The sequence below is a fragment of the Podarcis tiliguerta genome (assembly GCF_965153285.1).
Source record: "Podarcis tiliguerta genome assembly, chromosome: 2".
Classification (NCBI taxonomy): Eukaryota; Metazoa; Chordata; class Lepidosauria; order Squamata; family Lacertidae; genus Podarcis; species Podarcis tiliguerta.
In genome coordinates, this window is record NC_139535.1 from 83290441 (window position 1) to 83310806 (window position 20366).

The 20366-nt window shown below is 43.7% G+C and overlaps 1 protein-coding gene across 2 annotated transcripts; it reads left to right on the forward strand.

The window, feature by feature from the left end:
• The first annotated feature begins 418 nt into the window (after positions 1–418).
• TEKT3 (tektin 3) lies at positions 419–17796 on the forward strand. 2 transcript variants are annotated; one of them, XM_083428407.1, is made up of 8 exons: positions 419–551; positions 4126–4749; positions 5636–5719; positions 9136–9206; positions 11331–11474; positions 12424–12646; positions 14726–14880; positions 17419–17796. In XM_083428407.1, exons 2-8 carry the CDS (start codon positions 4171–4173, stop codon positions 17633–17635), a joined length of 1473 nt encoding a protein of 490 aa, XP_083284533.1. In that variant the 5' UTR covers positions 419–551; positions 4126–4170; the 3' UTR covers positions 17636–17796. The 2 variants fall into 2 exon arrangements, with proteins under 2 accessions (XP_083284533.1, XP_083284532.1); XM_083428406.1 differs by lacking the exon at positions 419–551 and adding an exon at positions 871–1029.
• Positions 17797–20366: the final 2570 nt, after the last annotated feature.

Here is a 20366-nt window from a genome sequence, read left to right on the forward strand (position 1 = left end):
AAACTGATGGGCCAGCTCAAACTTGGTGGCTGCTGCTCCCACATTTTGGAACTCCTTCCCTAGAGAAGTTAGACTGTCTCCCTTCTTATTGTTCTTCTGCTGGCAAGTTCCAACCTGCTTTGCTGAACTAACTGCTTCGAATGAGGGGGCTAATGCCCTGCTGTTTTTGTTATGACTGTCTGCACATTTTCAATAGATCTTATATAGATTTAGTTTTAATCCTAATGTTCAATCTTTTTTTTAATGATTGGTTCCCCCCCTCCCCCGCGCACATGGTTTTAGCTGTTATTTTATCTGTAAACTGCTTTGAGTCGCTGTTAGCGTAAAGACAGCGCATAATAACAACAATAACAACAACAACAGGCACCCACAATACACGCTTGCGGGGGCGTCCTTCTGCACACTTTTAGTACTTTGTCGATATACACCGTGGCAGAACACAGCAAGATACAACAGGCGCTTTTAACTTGCCGATGTTCTAACCTCTGCCCCGCCCCCACTGTATATCCTCAGATCTCTATCATATCTGGAGGACTACACTGTTGGCATAGGTGACACACGATCTTTTCTTTCCCCATTTAAAATGGGCAGTAGGGATGGCCATTGGGGCGGGACAGTTGTTCACAAAGCCTGGTTGCTGCGGGACGAGACGAGCCCCCATGCGCGGGTGACAAGAGCTGCAGGTTCAAGAAAAACCCTCCCTCCCTCCTTCCTTTCTCTCTTCCCTTCCCACCTTGTCCCCCCCGCCCCGCCCCGAAGGGGAATAGAGTTACTAGGCAGCTATTGAGTCCTTAGCGACGCCCGTCCCCGCTTCTTCCCCTCCTTTCCCTTCCACCCTCGTTTGGACCAATGAGAAGTGTTGGAAGGATGCGTGTCACAAAGGGCGAGGGCGGGATAGAAGGCTTGTGTGGGAGGGAAGAGCAGGAAGATGTTTCTCCTGGGCATTGGGGAGCAGCAGCCTGGGTATACTGGAGGCTCCCTCCCCTCCAGCCCGTCCTCTTCTCTTCCTCAGAGCTAACCTGCAGACAGGTGAGTAGCAGGTCTGGCAGCAGTAGGGCAAAGAAGAAGAAGAAGTCTACTAAGGAGCCACCAGCTTCACAGAACACACAAACTGCCTGGGCAGGACACTTTGCCCCACTGCTCCCTGGCTGTTGCACACTGAGCAAAGAAGTAGTCGGAAGGTGTTTACCTCACTTTAGGTGCAGGGCCAGTTATCCTCCAAGGAAGGATGGCTTCCTTTGAGATAGGGGGATGCATCTGCCTGTGGGAAATGAGGCAAAGGGATGGAGAAGCTGGTCAGGAGAAGCAGTCAAAAGAATGTGTTCTTGAGCCACCCCAAAATTAATAATAATCCACTGCACAGACCACAAAAGAGCCACTTACTGTCAATAGGTGGTAAGGATGCTGTGAAAAGGGGAGGGCAGAGGTGTGGAAAGTAATGGGAGGGGAAATAGGATATAGACATATGTAATATTAATTGGGAGCAGGGAGTGCTGGAAAACAGCTTTTCATTGCCTTTATTGTCAAGTTTATGTCATGAATAAATGTAGCGGTGTGGGATTTAAGTAACAGAAGGAATATAATTTGCTTAGGTGGGAGGAGGATTTGCTGCCATGTGAACATCTTCACCACTTTCTCAACATTATTCTGTTTCCAAGACCTAAATATGCGCTGGATGTGACAATGAATAGGTCTTAGTAGTTTGCCTGGAACAGAGTAGCAGAGTTCATTTTTTAAAGAAGAATCACGCCTCAGCAAAAGCACAATATAAGTGCAGACATTAATCCATTGCACAGTGGGTGGGATTATGCTCTCATGCTTAGTAATAATAGTTGTAGTTGTAGCAGTATAGTTATTGTTATTTAGATGTATTACGCCCATTCTGATCCCAAATACTGTAATAAAATAATGTAAAGAATAAAAGACGAACTCTTCATCAGTGTAACAACACATCCTCAGTCCGTGCCCAGTGGAAGAAAAATGCATGTTGGAGAAAGATAAGTAATATTAATGGACTTGATAAAGGTTAAAGGGCAGCAGATAACACAGAACAGGTACAACAGGAAAATTACAGTGGATGAAATGTATTGGGAGAGTCTCCAATTTTCATCATTTCTGACCATTGGTCATGCTGGCTGAGGCTGATGAGTGTTGAGTCCAGCAACAACTGGAGGGCCACAGGTTCCACATTCCCTGTTTAAAGGATGGAGTTAGCTTATTAGCAGGTGTATTGCAGAGGGAACTGTGTGGTGGAAAACCCTCAAGTAAATGTGAGAAAAATGCAAATGGGGCACAACTGCACATGAACTTATTTGAAGCAGTAAGGAGCCAGCACAGAATGGAATGTGATAAGAGTTCTCATAAAGAACTCATCCACTATGAGTACATAAGAACCATTTGTCCTCCATGGGCTTGGAAGACAACCAAGAAAAAGCTGGTGAAGGAAATATTTAGGCTGAAAATGAAGGTGTTTTTAAATAACCATCACCCTGCCTGATGAACTTAGAGAGGCATTGCTATATCCACAATCCACTCTTGTAACCAAAGTGAAGGTTACCTCCACTGAATGGATTATTCTGTGTTTGTTACTGGATTGTGTATTATGTAGGCTGAAGTATTTACATTAGATAGCAATGCATATTAGATTTCCACTAGCATACAATTAGGTAAGTGAAAAGGACAATAGACTGCAAGTCAGCTTGCGGTCACTTGAGCCAATAATCTCTCTGTGTGGTTACATTCTCCAAGGTGAGCTTTGAAGATAACTTCAGAAATGTTATTATGTTTTTTTTCAAAAGACACTGTCAAAGAGCTCTCCTTGGGTGATCTCTTTTGCTAAGTATATTGGTTGCAAACCAGTGACTTCCATATAATTTCTCATATATATATATATATATATATATATATATATCCGTCCACCTGGTCAAGATTACAGTTGGCTATGCTATGTTGACTTTCCCTTACTATGTCATCACCATCAGTCAGGGCCAACATTGCAGAGCTTGATTTATATTGTGGTGTACATATGATTTATATGTATATAAATAGTGGGTTTCCCCTGCTAGATATATAGGCAGACTACTCAGAAAGAGCCCCTGTATTGGGATTTGCTTGCAAACGTCTCACTTCTTGGATTGTGAAAACAACTGCACATGTACTTTGACACAATGGGCCAGTGCAACTGGCTGTTAACTGGAAGGTTGGTGGTTTGAGCTCACCTAGGGATGGCTGGGGGCTGGATTCCTGCATTGCAGGTGGTGGGACCAGATGACCCTCAGGGTCCCTTCCAACTCTTCTTTTATGATTCTAGGACATGGATTGTGCAAAGTAGATGTTGTGGGAGAGAGAATCCATTTTGTACCAATTAGCCCATAGGAATTAGCCCAAAGTACAGCTAACTATATGTGGACATCCTAAAGAACAAGGTCCATCTCCTTCTGCATTCTGAATTGAGAAGCAGCTCTGGCTCCAGTTGCTGCACCTCAGCATTCCAGGGTGGGAAATAAAGAAAATCCCACATGCCTGAAACCTCCCCATCTCCCCTTATCTATACTGCTGTCAGGATGCTGTCAGCGGCTCCCTGCTGGTTGCCCAGGAAAGGACAGTGGTACCTCGGGTTACATACGCTTCAGGTTACATACACTTCAGGTTACAAACTCCTCTAACCCAGAAATATTACCTTGGGTTAAGAACTTTGCTTCAGGATGAGAACAGAAATTGTGCTCCGGTGGCGCAATGGCAGCAGGAGGCCCCATTAGCTAAAGTGGTGCTTCAGGTTAAGAACAGTTTCAGGTTAAGAACAGACCTCCAGAATGAATTAAATACTTAACCCAAGCTACCACTGTATAAAGACAAGGAAAAGTTTCTTACAGTCCTTTTTTATTTCAATCTTTACAGAGAGAGGCTATAGAACTCAGGACCAGAGGTGTGTTAGTCCCCTTAGGAGAAGTTGTTTGTCTGAAATGTTCCACTTTCTGTTATATCAAGCAAAATGCTGCTATAGTTGGGTGCATAGTGGTAAGAAAAGCAATAAATGGGGGTCATGGTTGCTTAGACACTCATAGGCATGAACCCTCTCTAGACTACCTGCACAAGTCTTCATTAAATGTGTTTTTTTATTTCTAGCTCTTCTTTGATATAGGAAACTCGATTGGATAGACATTTTCAATCATGGAGCTTGTAGGCTCTACCTTGACGGCAACATATGCCCATCCAAGACCAACGCCCTCAAATTTTCTGCCGGCCATCAGCACCATGGCATCGAGCTATAAGAACAGATTCCCTCACTATGCCCTGACCCACAGCTTGAGCCTTCCTTGGAGACCTAGTGCCTATTACAAAGTCGCTGCTATCACTCCAACTTTGGCCCCCTTCTCCAAGAGTTCTCAAGGGCTCACACCATGCAACATGCTCCCCTATGTTTCCAACAGAACAGCACTCTTCACTAGGTACACTCCCGAAGACTGGTATAGAGCTAACCTAACAAATTTCAAGGAATCAGAGGCATCACGCCACAATGCCGAGAGGTTGAGGGTGGACACTTCCCGGATGATTCAAGACAAGGACCAGCAGATAAGGAAAACCCAAACAGAATCAACAAGAAATCTAGGAGAACGAGTCAATGACATCATATTTTGGAAATCAGAGCTCAACCACGAGATTGATGGAATGATTGGGGAGACAAATGCTCTTTCAGATATGAAGAAACGACTTGAAAGAGCCATATTAGAAACAGAAGGGCAACTCCAGGTAAACAGGCCGATGGTGATGATTATTATATTAATACCCCACCCATCTGGCTGGGTTGCAGTAATGCGCGGGTGGTGCTGTGGGTTAAACCACAGAGCCTAGGGCTTGCCGATCAGAAGGTTGGCGGTTCAAATCCCCGCAACAGGGTGAGCTCCCATTGCTCAGTCCCTGCTCCTGCCAGCCTAGCAGTTTGAAAGCACGTCAAAGTGCAAGTAGATAAATAGGTACCGCTCTGGCGGGAAGGTAAATGGCGTTTCTGTGCACTGCTCTGGTTCACCAGAAGTGGCTTAGTCATGCTAGCCACATGACCTGGAAGCTGTATGCCTGCTCCCTCGGCCAGTAAAGCGAGATGAGCACCGCAACCCCAGAGTCGTCCGTGACTGAACCTAATGGTCAGGGGTCCCTTTACCTTTACCTTCAGACTACTAGGGGCCATGCAAACACAGCCATGCAAAACTCTGCTTAGGGTTCACCTGAACCCATTTGAGGTTATTAGGCAACGATCCAAATCATCAATATATGCTTTCTTTTGGCAAATGAGCACACCAGAGCTGTGTTAGGCTTAAGAAGCCTGCATTTCAAACACCAGTACTCCTACTGCATCTATGGCTGGGCTTCTCGGCTGAAGTTCAAGCTGTGCATTTCATAGACATCTGAAGGCAGCCCTGTTTCTGGAAGCTTTTAATGTTTTATGTATTTTTCCTTTATATTTTGTTGGAAGCCGTCCAGAGAGGCTGGGGCAACCTAGCCAGATGTGCAAGGTGTTCTTGTAACAGTGATAAGTTACTGTTCTTGTTTTATTCCATAATATACTACTTTATACCACTTTACATGTTAAAAACAGAGAAAGATAACTTTCACCATTTCCCCCTGTAATGTCAAACAGGTAGCCCAGGAATGTCTGCTTCACCGAGAGAAGAGGATGGGCATTGACCTTGTTCATGATGATGTGGAAAAACAACTAATGACAGTGAGTTGCTCGTTCAGAACATAACATGAAATTTGTAGTTTTTAACTGTGGGCTAGTGGTATGTTGTATAGTAAGTAGTTTTGAACATATATGCAAGTGTTTATTTATAGCAGGGTTGGGAAGCCTTTGTTCTGTGAGATGTCGTTGGACCTCCAGTTCCCATCAGCTCCGGCCACCATGGCTAGTGGTCACATATGATGAGAGCTGTGGTCCAGCAGCATCTCTAGAGAATTGCAGGTTCCCCACGCCTGGTTTGTACTCTGACCTTTAAAACAGGGGAGTTTTCAGAGTCTTAAATGTGGTCTGCACAAGGCCAGATTTAGGTTTGATGAGGCCCTAAGCTACTGAAGGTAATGGGGCCCTTTATATGTCCAGCTGTCCTTTGTCAACAACAAATTGTCACTGGTTTTTTTGTGTTGAATATATGCTATATGGTAATTTATGGACCTAATAGTTATATAAAGCCATTTTATTTGTTTTTTATCTTATATTTTGGAAACGCACATCCAGTTTTTTTCTTTAATTTTTTGGGGGGTCCCAAGATAGTGGGGCCCTAAGCTATAGCTTGTTTAGCTTATACATAAATCTGGCACTGGGTCTGCACGGTGCTGTCCTTGTCATCTCTTTCTCCAAGGCATATGAGAAATAAGCATGGAAATAAGTGCAACATCCTATTACAAGGGATGTATATTGCTATAGTGCTGCATGTTGAAATATATTTTTAATAGAAAGGCAACTAGTCTGGAAATGGAGGACAGCAAAGTACTGGCTTGGCAGTCCACCATCTCAATCAGTTCACCAGCAGCGTGCCTGTGATTTATTTTTTGTTCTTCCAGTAGTTCCTGGACAGTATTTAGGAACCTCGCTGGAGCCCTATCAGGCAGGAAGTTTCCCAAGAACAATTTTGTATTTTTCAGTGCTAACCTGGATGTGCCTCTCAGCCTTGCTTTCCATGGTACATCCTGCCTCTTTGTCTTCCTGTATTTGCACTGCCTTCTCTCCAGTGTTTACTTCTTTATCCACTACCACTGGTGTTCCTTGCCATATGAACTGTCTGCTTATCTTGCATTTTCTTCCTCATATGTGAAGACTGTGACATCTTTCCCCTGTGATTTGTCCTGTAATTACTGATTCCCCTCAAACATACATGCATACTGTGCTAGTCCTTCTGAAGAGCATCGAGCTCAGATTCTGGATCAGGAACTTCTCAATGTAGCTCAGTTCTGGCCCACCCCTGCTGACAATTGAGGTGCTTCAGGTCTTCTGCATGGTGTTCGCTTCATCACAACATTTCCCGGCAAGAAAGGTAATTGGGCAATGCAGAGTCCCTTCTCACAATGTTATTTTAAAATCCTGCGTCACCTCCCATGATCATCGATGGAAGATTTCACACTGACGTCAATAACAGCAGCACCAGTCCATTTCCAAGCCATCAATGTTCCTGCCACTCTGTCCAGAGCACAAATTTTGTTCCCTTAGAAATAGCACCGGCCAAGCCCTACTGTCATTTGTTCCAAGGTGCTTATTAGCTCATGAAAGCAAGCAACCTACAGCACAGCTGGATGCCACAAGCTATCTGGAGGATGCTGTCATCCAAAGGAAATAAGGAGTTTCCAATAGGGAGCGCCACATGGAAAAATCCAGTCCTTGGGAGCTGCCTGTTTCTTCATTTGCCAGAGCCAAGGCATGTGGGTATCAGGAGAGCTTCAGACATTAAATGTGTTTCTGGAAACCAAAGTCAAGCAAAATTGACTCTGGTTTGCTGAGAATGTGTCACAGACAAAAGAGGGTTAGACAAATTCATAGACAATAAGGCTACCAAAGGCTACTAACCATGATGATGGTTCTACTCCCAATGTTGCAAGCAGCATGCTTCTAAATACCAGGTGCTAGAAACCACAGAAGGGGAGAGTACTGCTGCACTCAGGTCCTGCTTGCAGGTTTCCTGGGAGCACTTGGTTGACTGCTGTAAAAATAGGATGCTGGACTAGATGGGCCAATAGCCTGATCCTACATTCTTATGTTCTTAAGTGGATAGTAAAGGAAGAAGCATGTGTGCAAGGTTCTCTACCCTGTACTAACCACCACTGCTCAGGACAGATCTATAGGCTAGTTTGCTCATTCACCCTTTGTAACAAGCCCTGGATTGGTTAAAGTTTGGATTTCTTTGCACAGTCAAGAAATTGGCTATGCCCAATGAAGTAAAAATGAGAAGCAGAATCACTTTCATCACTCCTGTTTTGGGGACCAAGCCTTCTGTATGAACAGATAGCAAATGGCCCATCTGTCTTGTCACATTAGCATTAAAATTACTAGCCTTTATATGTTGAATTTCTGGCAAGTTTCTCAAAGCAACTTACAACATGTATGCTCAGAGATATAATATATCATGAAATGCAATTATTATACAATGTAAAGGGTGAAAAGAAATTAAACTTGGCAAGAGTTAAAATTAGAAAGCTCTAGTCAGTTATTATAAGGGACGCGGTTGGCGCTGTGGTCTAAACCACTGAGCCTTGGGCTTGCCGATCAAAAGGTCAGCGGTTCAAATCCCCATGACAGAGTGAGCTCCCATTCCTCGGTCCCACCTCCTGCCAAACTAGCAGTTCGAAAGGATGCCAAAAAGTGCAGGTAGATTAATAGGTACCGCTCTGGCGGGAAGGTAAACAGCATTTCCATGTGCTGCTCTGGTTTTGCCAGAAGCGGCTTAGTCATGCTGGCCACATGACCCAGAAAAACTGTCTGCAGAGCAGACAAACACTGGCTCCCTTGGCCTGTAAAGCGAGATGAGCGCCACAACCCCAGAGTTGTTCACAACTGGACTTAACTATCAGGGGTCCCTTTACCTTTACCTAGTCAGTTATTGCAAATATTAAGGGGGGAACAGCTCTCCAGTCTGAAAGAATACTTCTGATGACTCAAGTTATTCTGAGTGTGCAGTGGTCTTAAGAAGACCTTGCATTACTAGTCTGCAAATTGAGGCTCTTGTGGAAAGGAATTCCAAAATGTGAATTCCTGCAGTGCCCACCTACCAATCTGACCCAACAAATAGAAAGGAATTTTCATTGGTCCTTTCCAAGCAATCTTAAAAGAGAGGACACTTACTCTTTTACTGGAACAGGGATAGCCAATGTGATGCTCTGCAGATGTTGCTGGACCCCAGCTCCCTGTTGCTCAGACAGTATGTCCAATGGTCAGTGATGATACAGTTTTGTATTCCAGCAACAACTGGAGGGCACAACATTGATTACTCCCATGCTAATAGAATGGCAAACTACTAACCATCTTGAATTGCATTTTTCTTCCGATGCTTGAGGAGTCCATAAAGGAGTGGATTTTAAAACTGTAATTCACATTATCCTTCATTAATCAGGGGGAAATGTTGACAGAATTTTTTGCTATTGTAACTTGATCAGGAGGTTGACGTCATCCTATCATGCCAAGAGAGAATGAGAAGATACCTGGGTAAGACAGCGGCCCAACTTGCGTAAGGAAAATTTTTAATCTCCACCTTTCTCAAAAGATCTTTAAAAACAAATTTTGATTCAAGCACCTCATCCATTTTCCCTGTAGTGCAACTTGAGGGGGAGAAAAGTCTCCAATATGCTTCTTGGCCTTTTCATTCAACAAGGCTAGAAAGAAACCAAATGTCTAGGACTGTTACAAAATTGCCTTCTAAACATACATACTAAAAGGCAGATGTGCAAGATTAAAGATGACCCTGGAAGTTAGTTTTTTACCTAGGGGGATAATGGAAATTCCCCATGGGAGAACAGCTTGCCAAATCCAGTGTGCATGCCACCTTATAGGAACAGGGAACTAAAAGAATGTGAAACTATGGTTTACAAAGCTGGCTTGGTTCCATTAACCATAGTGAAGATTAACCACAGTTTTAGGGTTCAGACATAACACTTAACTGTTTAATGGAAGCAGAAGCTTTTCATCTCTTCCAATGTAGCCGTGCCAGAGGGGAAGGGGGGATGAACAAACCCAGGGCTCATGGGCTTGTACTCATCACACTAAGCTTAGTTTTGCATGATGTCTGAATCCAGCCAGTCAGAAGGGATAGATATAGCAGAGAGAAAGGCAAGGGAAATCAGGACAATAAATAATCTCCAACAGCCCAAAGAGCTACCCCAATAGCAGTGCACAGATTTGATCCAGATGTCTCTCCACATATACTGAACTTGTTAAGTTTTACAAGAGACATCTGCCTCTCTTTGCTAAAGTGAACTGCTTTTCAACATTCCCAATTATGGTTACTGTTGAAAAAAGTGAAGTGCAAAAATACAGATTTTAAAAAAATATTAATATCCTGCTCCTAGGTGGGACTCCCAGTGGTCTCCCGTCCAGATTATTGAAGCTTGTTTTAGTTCAATATAAAGCAGCTGATATTCTCCTTCATCAGGTCCACATTTTAAAAAAGGATATAGATACCATAAAATTAGTCAACAAATTTTAACTATCTATCCTACAAAGTACAATATTTATAATTCAAAAATTCATGTTCTGGAGTGTTGGATTAGTGGTTTTCACAACAAACACATGTTGTGCAGATATCACACACACTTATGCTGAAAAGCTGATTAGGCCAGTGTTGCTAGATGTGGGTACACAGTGGGTGCATGTGTGTATGCACATCACATGTGTGCTTGTGCTTGCTGCAGCATTTGCAATTTCATCTGTGCCAAATATCCACCTACATGCAACTTTGGTATGGAATTGACACTTTGGTGGAATTGAAATGTTTGGCTATATGATGATGTAAAACCAGGGGAGAGGAGAGCCTCGGGTCTATGAGGGTGAATGCAGACCTCCAGGCCTCTCTAGCTTGCCTTCTGGAGTCCCCACAGCCCCCCCCCCCCACTCCTCAGCCGCCCACCACTACTGACCGACTTTTGCACCCACCTGGAGCACTCTTCCTGGCTTGCATGTATCCTTGATCTCTGATAATGCTTCCCTGGATGGAGGACAGATAAGGCCGAGTGTAAAGATACCAGCCTACTGCACAAAGCTAACATTTACACTCATTGCTCTGTCAACCTTCGGCCCCACCCACCCACAGGCATGTGGCTCCCCCGAAGGGAAAGTGGTCCTCAGTCTCAAGAAAGTTCCACACCCTTGCCATAAAGCCACTTCAAAGCGAGCAATGTGCTTCTTTAGCTCAGCCCTAGTAATAATGTATGGAATCGTCTTAAGTTCTTCTGCCTGAATGGTTAATGTCTGACCATTCAGACACCGCATGGGATGTTAACTTCTTTACAGAATATTTACTGTCTATAGCGAAACCCTTTCTATGTTCCAAGTGCAAAATGTGCTGTCTCTACAGGAGATGAATGCATGGTGTAAGGCAAGGATTATAACCTCTGGCTTGTGCCCTAGTACACATGTTGATGATGTATGCAGTCAGATCTGTCAATACAATACTGGAGTTATTTATCGTAGGAATGCCATAGACATGAAGCAAGGATTTAAAACTGAACATCTTACCATTGTCATGAAGGGGAAATAGAAGGTTGAGAAGGTGGTCTTGGGGAGTGTGTGTGGCTATTTATGTTGTAACTACTCAGGTTCTTTTCCCTTGAGCATCTTTCGACCCATTTTATTACAGAGCAAATAGAGCAGCCCAGCATGAACTGGAGAAAGACCTGAGTGACAAGCAAGCAGCTCAACGAATCGATGACAAGTGCCACCATCTCAGGAACACATCTGATGGCATTTCCTTTTATCGAGGCGTCGAGCGAGTTGATGCCACGTAAGTATCGCCTGGAGCTTGGCGTACAAGCACCAGATCTAGCTGCAGAAGGCATGCCAACAGAAACAAGTATTGTGCTACAGCTGACATTGGGCGATGTCAGATTTCCTCTGATGCCTCATCCATGAAGACCATCACCTGATACAGATGATAACACATGTGTGTTTGACCCCCAAACTAGTTTGGGAGCATAGAATTGTAGAGTTGGAAGGGACCCTGAGGATCATCTGATTCAACCCAGGAATATGCAGCTGTCCCTTACAGGGATTGAACCTGCAACCTTGGTGTTATCAGCAACCATGCTGTAACCAACTGAGCTGTCCTAAGCAATCCATCTGTAATTCACTCTATTTCCAAAGATCAGGCTGTAAGTGCTATTGCGTATGGCACAATCCATGCACAAGAGGGGAGGTATCAGTAGGCTTGGGATAGCCCCAGGTTTGCAGAAGGGCGGGGTGGAAGCTAAGGTGAGAGGTGAAGAAAACCTCAAGCAGCCCAATAAAAACTGAGCCTGCTCAGTAGCCACAGAATGCTGGCTGGCTGTTGCGGGTGTGGAGACAAAAAGTGGGTGGGAGGGGAAATGGAATGGAGACACAAATGCAACGTTAGTGTTTCTAGCTTCTTCTTCTTCTTCTTCTTCTTCTTCTTCTTCTTCTTCTTCTTCTTCTTCTTCTTCATTTAAAACCCCTTTCCCTCCCTATTTCCCACCCTGAATTCCACAAGTGATCTAAAAAGATGCTCCAGAATTAGCATCCAGAAAATCTACTTTAAAGCAGTTACACTTGTTTAAAAAACTAAACAAAAGTCCAACTAGTACTCGTGGAACATGCAATATATTGCAAATGTAGCTGGTATTCCTTCTGTATCCTCCAGGCTTTATTATTTCAGGAAGTCCCATGCAAACGATGTGTACAAACTCTTTTGTTTGTCTCTTTTTGTGCTTTCCCAGGATTTCTGTGCCAGAATCCTGGGCCAAGTTTACTGATGATAACATTATGCGCTCCCAGAGCGAGCGGGCTGCCTCCGGCAAACTCAGGGATGATATTGAAACGCTGCTCGTGACGACTGCCAATGAGATGTGGAACCAATTTAACAAAGTGAATGTCGCCTTTACCAACCGCATCTCTGAAACGGCTGATGCCAAAAACAAGATCCAGGCCCATCTGGCTAAGGTGGGATTCATTTCCAAACTTTCGGTTTGGGGTTAACTGCCTTCCCCTGCCTGCTTGCATGAGTTGTCTGGAGCTAAGCCAATGTTGTGCCCCCCCCCAGATGTGGCTGGACTACAACTCAAGGCATCCAAAACTGTTGGCTAGGTTGGCTGGGGTTGGTGGGAGTCCAAATCTGACACCAGGCCTGCACGTGATTGGCTACTGTTGCTCTTCCTTGTGCCTGCTATCAGCTTGTGGCACACACCACAGCCTTCTCCAACCTCCTGCGGATCTGCTACAAATCCTTGATTCTATGTGCCCAGCACTGAAAGCATAATAAATTGCATAGGAATTGCATGGTGCCTTCACAAGGCGTCCCCCACACCTGTGCAACAGTGTATACACACAGCAGCTAGGGCTGCAGTTTTGTAGCCCTGAACAATAAGCTATCATTGTACTGAACAATTTTGGGTGGGGAGTAAGAAGACTAAATCCAGCCTTTCCTCCACTACTCCTCCAAAACATCAACATGATTCCTGCTTATTTTACAAGGCACGTTTCAAATGGATTTATGTTTTGTGTCCTATTTTATGGATTAAGGCAGCATTTGAGTGTGGCGTTGTCGTTAGAGTGTAGAATTGGGAAGATCTGGGTTAAAATCCCAACTCAGCCACGAAACTCAATGGGTGCTGTTTAGTCATTCCCTAGTTCTCAGACTAACCTATCTCACAGGGTTGCTCTGGGAGGGATATGTGCTGCTTGGTTAAATGTACACTTACCTGGGAGCAAGTCCCATTAAACTCAGTGGGGCTTAGACATGCACAGGATTGCATTTTTTATTACTTGAATTTCACTATAAAAAACAACATTTTCTGGAATAGAAAGGAGTACTGCCCAGTCTGTTGAGGGGTTCTGTAATCTTCTGGTTCTCTGTATTAGCAGGGGCAGCTAAATGGTACATTCTTATTGTTAAATTATGGATCTTGCTCCCACAATAAATAGGGACGACCACCAACTTAAATGGCTTTGAAAGGGCCTCGGACAAATTGCGGGAGGATAAGGCTATCAATGGCTGATAGTCATTATGTCTATGGTTTATCTCCACTGTTGGAAGCAGTATCCCAGTTGCTGATTAACAACAGCAGGAGAGGACTCTTATGCTTGTGTCTTGCTTGGGGGCTTCCCACATGCATGTTTTTGGCTGCTGTAAGAACAGGATGCTGGACTAGATGGGCCATTGGCCTGATCCAGACAGACTTTGACAGCTACATGCTGAAAATATATTTAAAGGGAGACAGCAACACTTGGTGAAGGTCCTCCCTTTTTCCCCTGAGTGAGCAAAGTGAGATAATGAATTGATGTGGCTTTTCTACAGTAATTAGATTGTTTAATCTCAGAAACATAGAGCTGGAAAGAGTCCATAGAGAGTTCATGCCTTGAAGAGGGACTCCTCCCCCACAACATGGGGGTTGTGGGAGAGTGGAAGAAGGAAAAAAACCCCATATATTTTTAAACCTCCAGTGTTGAAGAATACATTGTCTCTCCAGGCAACTTTTTCCATAGTAAATCTGTTATTGCAATTAAAAAGTTCTTCTTGAGTGTTCAACATAAATCATCTCTTTCATCCTTTCCTGAGAAGCACAATATTTATTTATTTTTGTTCCCCAGTCTTCTTTCTGGTCAGCTAAACATGCCATATTCTTTCACTCTGTCCTCAAAAGAACTCATCTCCAAGCTATGGGCATAGCCAGGATTTTTGTTAGTGGGTGCAGAACCTCAGATTTGTATTGAGGGCAACAGATTGGGGCAGACTGTTCTATGCTGTATCTTTCTTGAGATGAGTATCCTCATTATTCTTGGGGATCCACTGCTTTTAGAGAGTTATTCAAGGGGCTTTCAGATGGAAGACCAGTGAGTCAATGAGTCACTGCACTAAGTCTGGGGAACTCTGTTGAGTCAACATACCAGCTTCTGGATGGATTCAGGTTTTATTACAGAAGTGCAATAATAATAAAACATGCAGTGGGGAAAATCTCTACTAATGTACATTCTGTATTTAAGTTGTTGGGTTTTCAACCCCCTTATTCCTCCAACTTGCAGACTCTACAAGAAATCTTTGAGACAGAGATGACTATAGAAGCACTTCGTAAGGCCATCAAGGACAAAGGGTGTTCCTTGAAGGTTGCCCAAACACGTCTGGATGAGCGCTTGCGTAGACCCAACATAGAACTCTGCCGGGACTCTGCCCAATTACGGTAAGCAAAGGCAGCCATCTTGCTTCATTGTGGGGAAGGTGGGAATGTGATTCTGTTTGATGAGTCTCATAAATTGCTACAGCCTTCCATGCCCTTTGAAAACTGGAACATAGGAATCAGCCACATACTACAGTACAGGCAAATTGTTCATCTTGCCCAGTATTGTATCTTCTGGCAGACAGTGGCACTCCAAGAGATCTTTCCCATCACTTCATCCTTTTAACTGCAGGCACCAGAGACTAAACTTGTGGCATACTGCATGCAGAACATGTGCTCTGCCACTGAGCTGCAGTCCCTCCCTTGAGTACCCAGCTCTACCAGCTCTCCTTTGATGTCTACAGTCTTTTACGCCTAGAGGCATCAAGGGTCCAGCCACACATTTGGATGAAGCGCATTCATAAATCATCTGCAGATGAATTAGTTCCCTGGGCTTATGGTAATAGTGCAATGACCTTCCACAAGGCCTTTGTACCTTCTCAGGAAACTTGTTGGAATAGTTTCCTTCTTCCTCTGCTGGAAACAAAGCACTGAAACAAATTCTCCATCTGCTCTGGTGTGGTCTTGGGCCATTATGACTGTTCCCTGCCGAGCAATGTTGAAGGTGTCATCAGTGCTCACCAATATCAACAGGAACTTCAATCACACATCTCTTCGCATGAGATGGGTCCAATTGCTAAGAATTAAAATGCTAGATTGTTTTGTGTTTGTTTTCTGGAAACAACGAATCCTCTTGGACAGGTGATGGAGTATATTTACTCACATCATCTGTGAAAGCCAGCATATTTTCCTGCAGAAGTCCAGTTTGGTCCTGGGCCAAACAAGATGTAATGCACGTAATTTCATGCAGTGTTACCCCAATAACCCTTGCTTTAAACAGTAAATGCTGCTTCTGGGGAGAGACATGATTGGACTGGATCAATGGTAAGAGACTGAGAGAGGTGCTTAGACTTTTCAAAACCAGTGATTTTGGAGCTTTTCTTTTTGTTAATATGCACTTGTATGTCACCTCTAAATTAACCCTTATATCTCCACTTGCCATTAATTCAGCCAGCAAAGACGACTAGTCCTCTGAACTTAATTGTCTATTTCAGGCATAGGCAAACTCGGCCCTCCAGATGTTTTGGAACTGCAACTCCCATGACCCCTAGCTAACAGGACCAGTGGTCAGGGATGATGGGAGTTGTAGTCCCAAAACATATGGAGGGCAAGTTTGCCTATGCCTGGTCTATTTCATCACATTTTGTGGGTGGGTGTGCACAGACTAGGAAGATATTAATTGGACCCAAACTCTGCAATTGATGTAGGGAGACACATAGGGTCTGCACTTCCACCTTCTTTCCTCTATTTTGATGGCTAAGTGATGGTAGTTAGATGCAGTGCAGTTACCCCTCTACCAGCTAGATAAAAGCACAGCTCCAAATGGAACAACACTGCTGGAGCTGACACAGCAAAAAGAGGGGAGGGGGATGCCCCACCTTAACATTGCTGCACTTCCCTAACCCTTCCTAGAGTTGCTCTTCTAGCTGCAAAGATTTATGTTAACTTCATTAGTTGATTCCTGCTTGGCAGGGGGTTGGACTTGATGGCCCTTATGGTCTCTTCCAACTCTATGATTCTATGATTCTATGATTCAAGTGAGGCCTGTGAGCATCTAGAAGATGCTCAGCGCACAGCCAGAAGATGCAAGCGCATATTCAGGTTATCCTGACTTTCTGACTGGTTAGTATTGTGAATGAATTCTAGATCAGCTGGTTCCATCTTATATAGCAGTAACAAAGAACAACTGTTTCTTCTTGCATATTTCCTCTGACCTCCTTGGACCGGCCACAGCTGGAGACAGGAAACAGGGCTAAATGGATTGTTCGTCTAAACCAACATTGGTATTCTAAGGTTCACTAACTGGAAACAAATGGGCCTCACCTTAGAGTGCCCCCTTGGCACACTGAGTGCTTTTATTTACCTTTCATTTATTCACCACTCTTTAATTTGTGAATTCTGCTGGGTTTTGCCTACTCACATTAGTTGTCAGAGGAATGTGAACCCCATAAAAAACACACACTGACAAACCAGAATGCCAAAATGAGAACAGGAAACCACAGCTTTCCATTCTTTCTTTTTTTTCTCTTTCCCCCCTAAGTGGTACAGCCTGTCGCATGGACTTATTCCGTAATTCACTCTAAAGTTTTGTCCTGCTCATTTCATGGGGGAAAGGACTATTTACGACTTTGCTAAAAAGTACTGTGCTTGCTCCCTAATGGAAAGAGAGCCTGCTGAGCACTATCCTGAGCAAGGAGATCACAACTATTTTATTTTGTATTGAATGCCACCAAGAAGCAGGCGGAAGATTCACTAGCCAACCCCTCCAGAGGTTGTTGAATTACAGCTCCCATCATCCCTGACCACTGGCCATGCTGACTGGGGATTTGGAGTCCAACAACATCTGGAGGGTACCAGTGTGGCTAGAAACATGGAAGGAGGACACCCTAGAAAAATGGAAAGTGGAGAACTTGCTAACATTCTTTCTTATGTTCCATGCAGCCTTGTGAACGAAGTGTATGAAATTGATGACACCATCCAGGACCTTCAGCAGAGGCTAAGAGATGCAGAAGATACGCTCCAGGCACTGGTTCACACCAAAGCCAATCTAGAACATGACCTGGCTGTCAAAGCAAATACGCTCTTCATTGACCAGGAGAAATGCATGGGGATGAGGAAGACCTTCCCTAACACACTGAGGCTGGTGGGATATACATAGGCTGGAGCTAACCCTCAAGACATTGTGTGTGGGGATGGGAAATTACTAAAGAAGTATGTCTAGGGGAGGTTTGCTCTGTTGCACTTTTATGAAATTTTGAGGTGTTTATTTTTGAAGATATGACTATATTTTCATTTATTAAAGCATGCTCGGCACATGAATTTAGCTATCTTTTATTTGATGTGTCTTCCCTGTTTTCTATACTGATGTTCTCTCTTTTATGGGATCTGCATGCACACAATGTTTATTGCAGGTGGCCTGTGTCATGCAGTCCAATCCAATGCATGTTTTTACTTGGCAGTAAGCCCCAGTGAGTTCAATGAAGCATACTCACAAGTAAGTGAACATAGGATTGTGTCTAATGGCCTGATCGAATACAAAGAAAAGTGTGTGCAGAGGGCAACTGTGTGCCTCTTTCCTTGAGTTGAGAGCTTGATTCTGAAGCTTGTCTGTTAGCATTCAGGACTGCCAATTGTCTGTTCATGGAGTGGACTGAGGAAGGGAGATTGAATCCAGCCTTATGTCCCCCCCCCCCTTCCCTCCACCCAAGCAAATGATGGATTCTGAACACTGATTATCTGATTATTTTTTGTGTTTGTGCAGCGCAAGCTCCTGGACCAGACAGAGCCAGATCTTATTCTTGTCATCTCAGCCTAAAATTTTAGGCATCTCAAATTGCAACATTCCTTTGTTTTATTTGAATGGGGTAGATGGCACAAAGGTGTCTGAAAGTTTTTAGCAATTATTGTCATTCGGTGCTGATATTCATTTTGTATTTTTAGGTACCTGGAAAGATAAGCATGAATTATGTGACATCAAATAAAGAAACTTCCCAATATATACCGTCCTAAGCTATCAGACTTTTATGTCTATGTTTATCTTCATCATTTTCCTCACTCTAAGGAAATTTCTGCATGTCTGGTGTAGTACTGTTATAACACTGTCTGTGCACCACCACACAGCAGAAGCACGTGCTTCAGTGACTGATGATACCTGGCAGCTCATCAGCACAGGCACCAAGGTAAATTTAGCAAAACATCAGCTTGGTTCCTCATGGAAACATTTTGCACTTACTATGTTGGCATAAACAATGAGGCATCTCAGAAGGGAGCTGAAGATATAACAGACTGGCCCGTCCTATTTTAAAAACAGTAAGCCCTTTCCATATGAGCGTACAAGCCCAGCTCGTTTGGAGAGTACAGCCAGAGTTATTTTGGTGGATTTGGATAGATACATTTGAAACTTAAAGGCTTCCACTTATAAATCCACCCTCTGTAATTAGAAATCGTCAACAAATCCCTTGATTCCCAAATGGGCCTATAATGACTATAGCATTCTGAAGACTGCTGTCATGCAAAGTAGCTAGGTTCTGTTGGGTTCTCAGTAAGTCATTTCTTCCTTGCTGAGAAAATTCAAACAGCTCACATGTTGTTACACCTGCATATACTGGGCTCTATTCTGTGGGCACCACTTGCCACAATATGTCCAACATGTCTATCTAGTGCTATTTTTCTAGAAAAGGGTGCCAGAGCTCACTATGAATGCCTCCCATGTTCTCTTATAATGACCATGGTGCCCACCTGAGAGGTGCTGGAACTGACTTCCAGTGAGTTCTGACTGGAATAAAAAGTCCTGTATCTGTCTTATCTATCTATAAGTGACTTGGGGCCAAGGATGGAGCAGTTGGGTTCCCATTGCCCACTGCATTGAGTAAACACATTTCCATGTACACATTTCTGCTTTTCTACTTCTTGGCTGAAATCTCAGGTGGTTTTTCTTTTCAATTGGATTACCAAGCTCCAACCCTAGAACAGCCACAAATGTTTATTTAGTTGTCTAGTCTGAAGACGCCTCTGTTGTTTATTGCCTCTTGTTGTCCCTCTGGCGCCATGCCAAAGCACTGCCCTTGGCAAGATCCTGTCCCACAATTTTTGCATTTTGGCAGAGTGTCCTATCTGGACAGCAGGTCCAAACAGGAAGTAATTATTCTTGGCGACCTTTTGCACCAGCAGTTGGATCTCCTGTCGACTAAATATAGCCTCCCTCTGTTTTATACATAACTTCAGGGCTTTTTTCATATTGAAGGCAGATTTTTCTCTTTAAGGCTGTCTGGCCCAATATTCCATGTCCTTCTTTGGATTAAGATCTTCCTACTATCTCTTTGTCTACACACACATCATACATTTAAAACACATTTAAAGTGCACCTCTCTCCCCTCACCTACAATGAATCCTGGGAAACTGTGGTGTTTAAGAGCGCTAGGAATTGTGGTCCCATGACAGGGAAACTTCAGTGCCCAGGAATTTTTTTTGGTTTTTTTTTGGGGGGGGGGTGCTTTAAATGTATGGTGTGTATTCAGCCTTTGCTTGTCCTTTTAGAATCTCTTGCCTACACAGAAATAAATTTAAGACCACTCTAATCCATTTAGACCTGTAACTTTCCTGGTAACTGATATTATGAAAGCAATATGTGGCAGTGTTCCTTTTTGTTTGTTTGTTTTGGACAGGTATGTGTTTTTTTAATTGACATTTCCTAAGCTCAGGAATTCCAGGCATTGCTACTGCTTTGGGGACTAGGGCTCCCAAATTTAGCATGGGCCAAGTTGTTAAATGTTCCCATACTTGTGGGCAGCAGAAAGATATGTAAGGAAGCCATCTGAAAAGAAAGATAGGGCTCCTGTAATTATTTAGAAGAGGGAACATCAGCTGGTATAATCGGATGAAATTCCCTC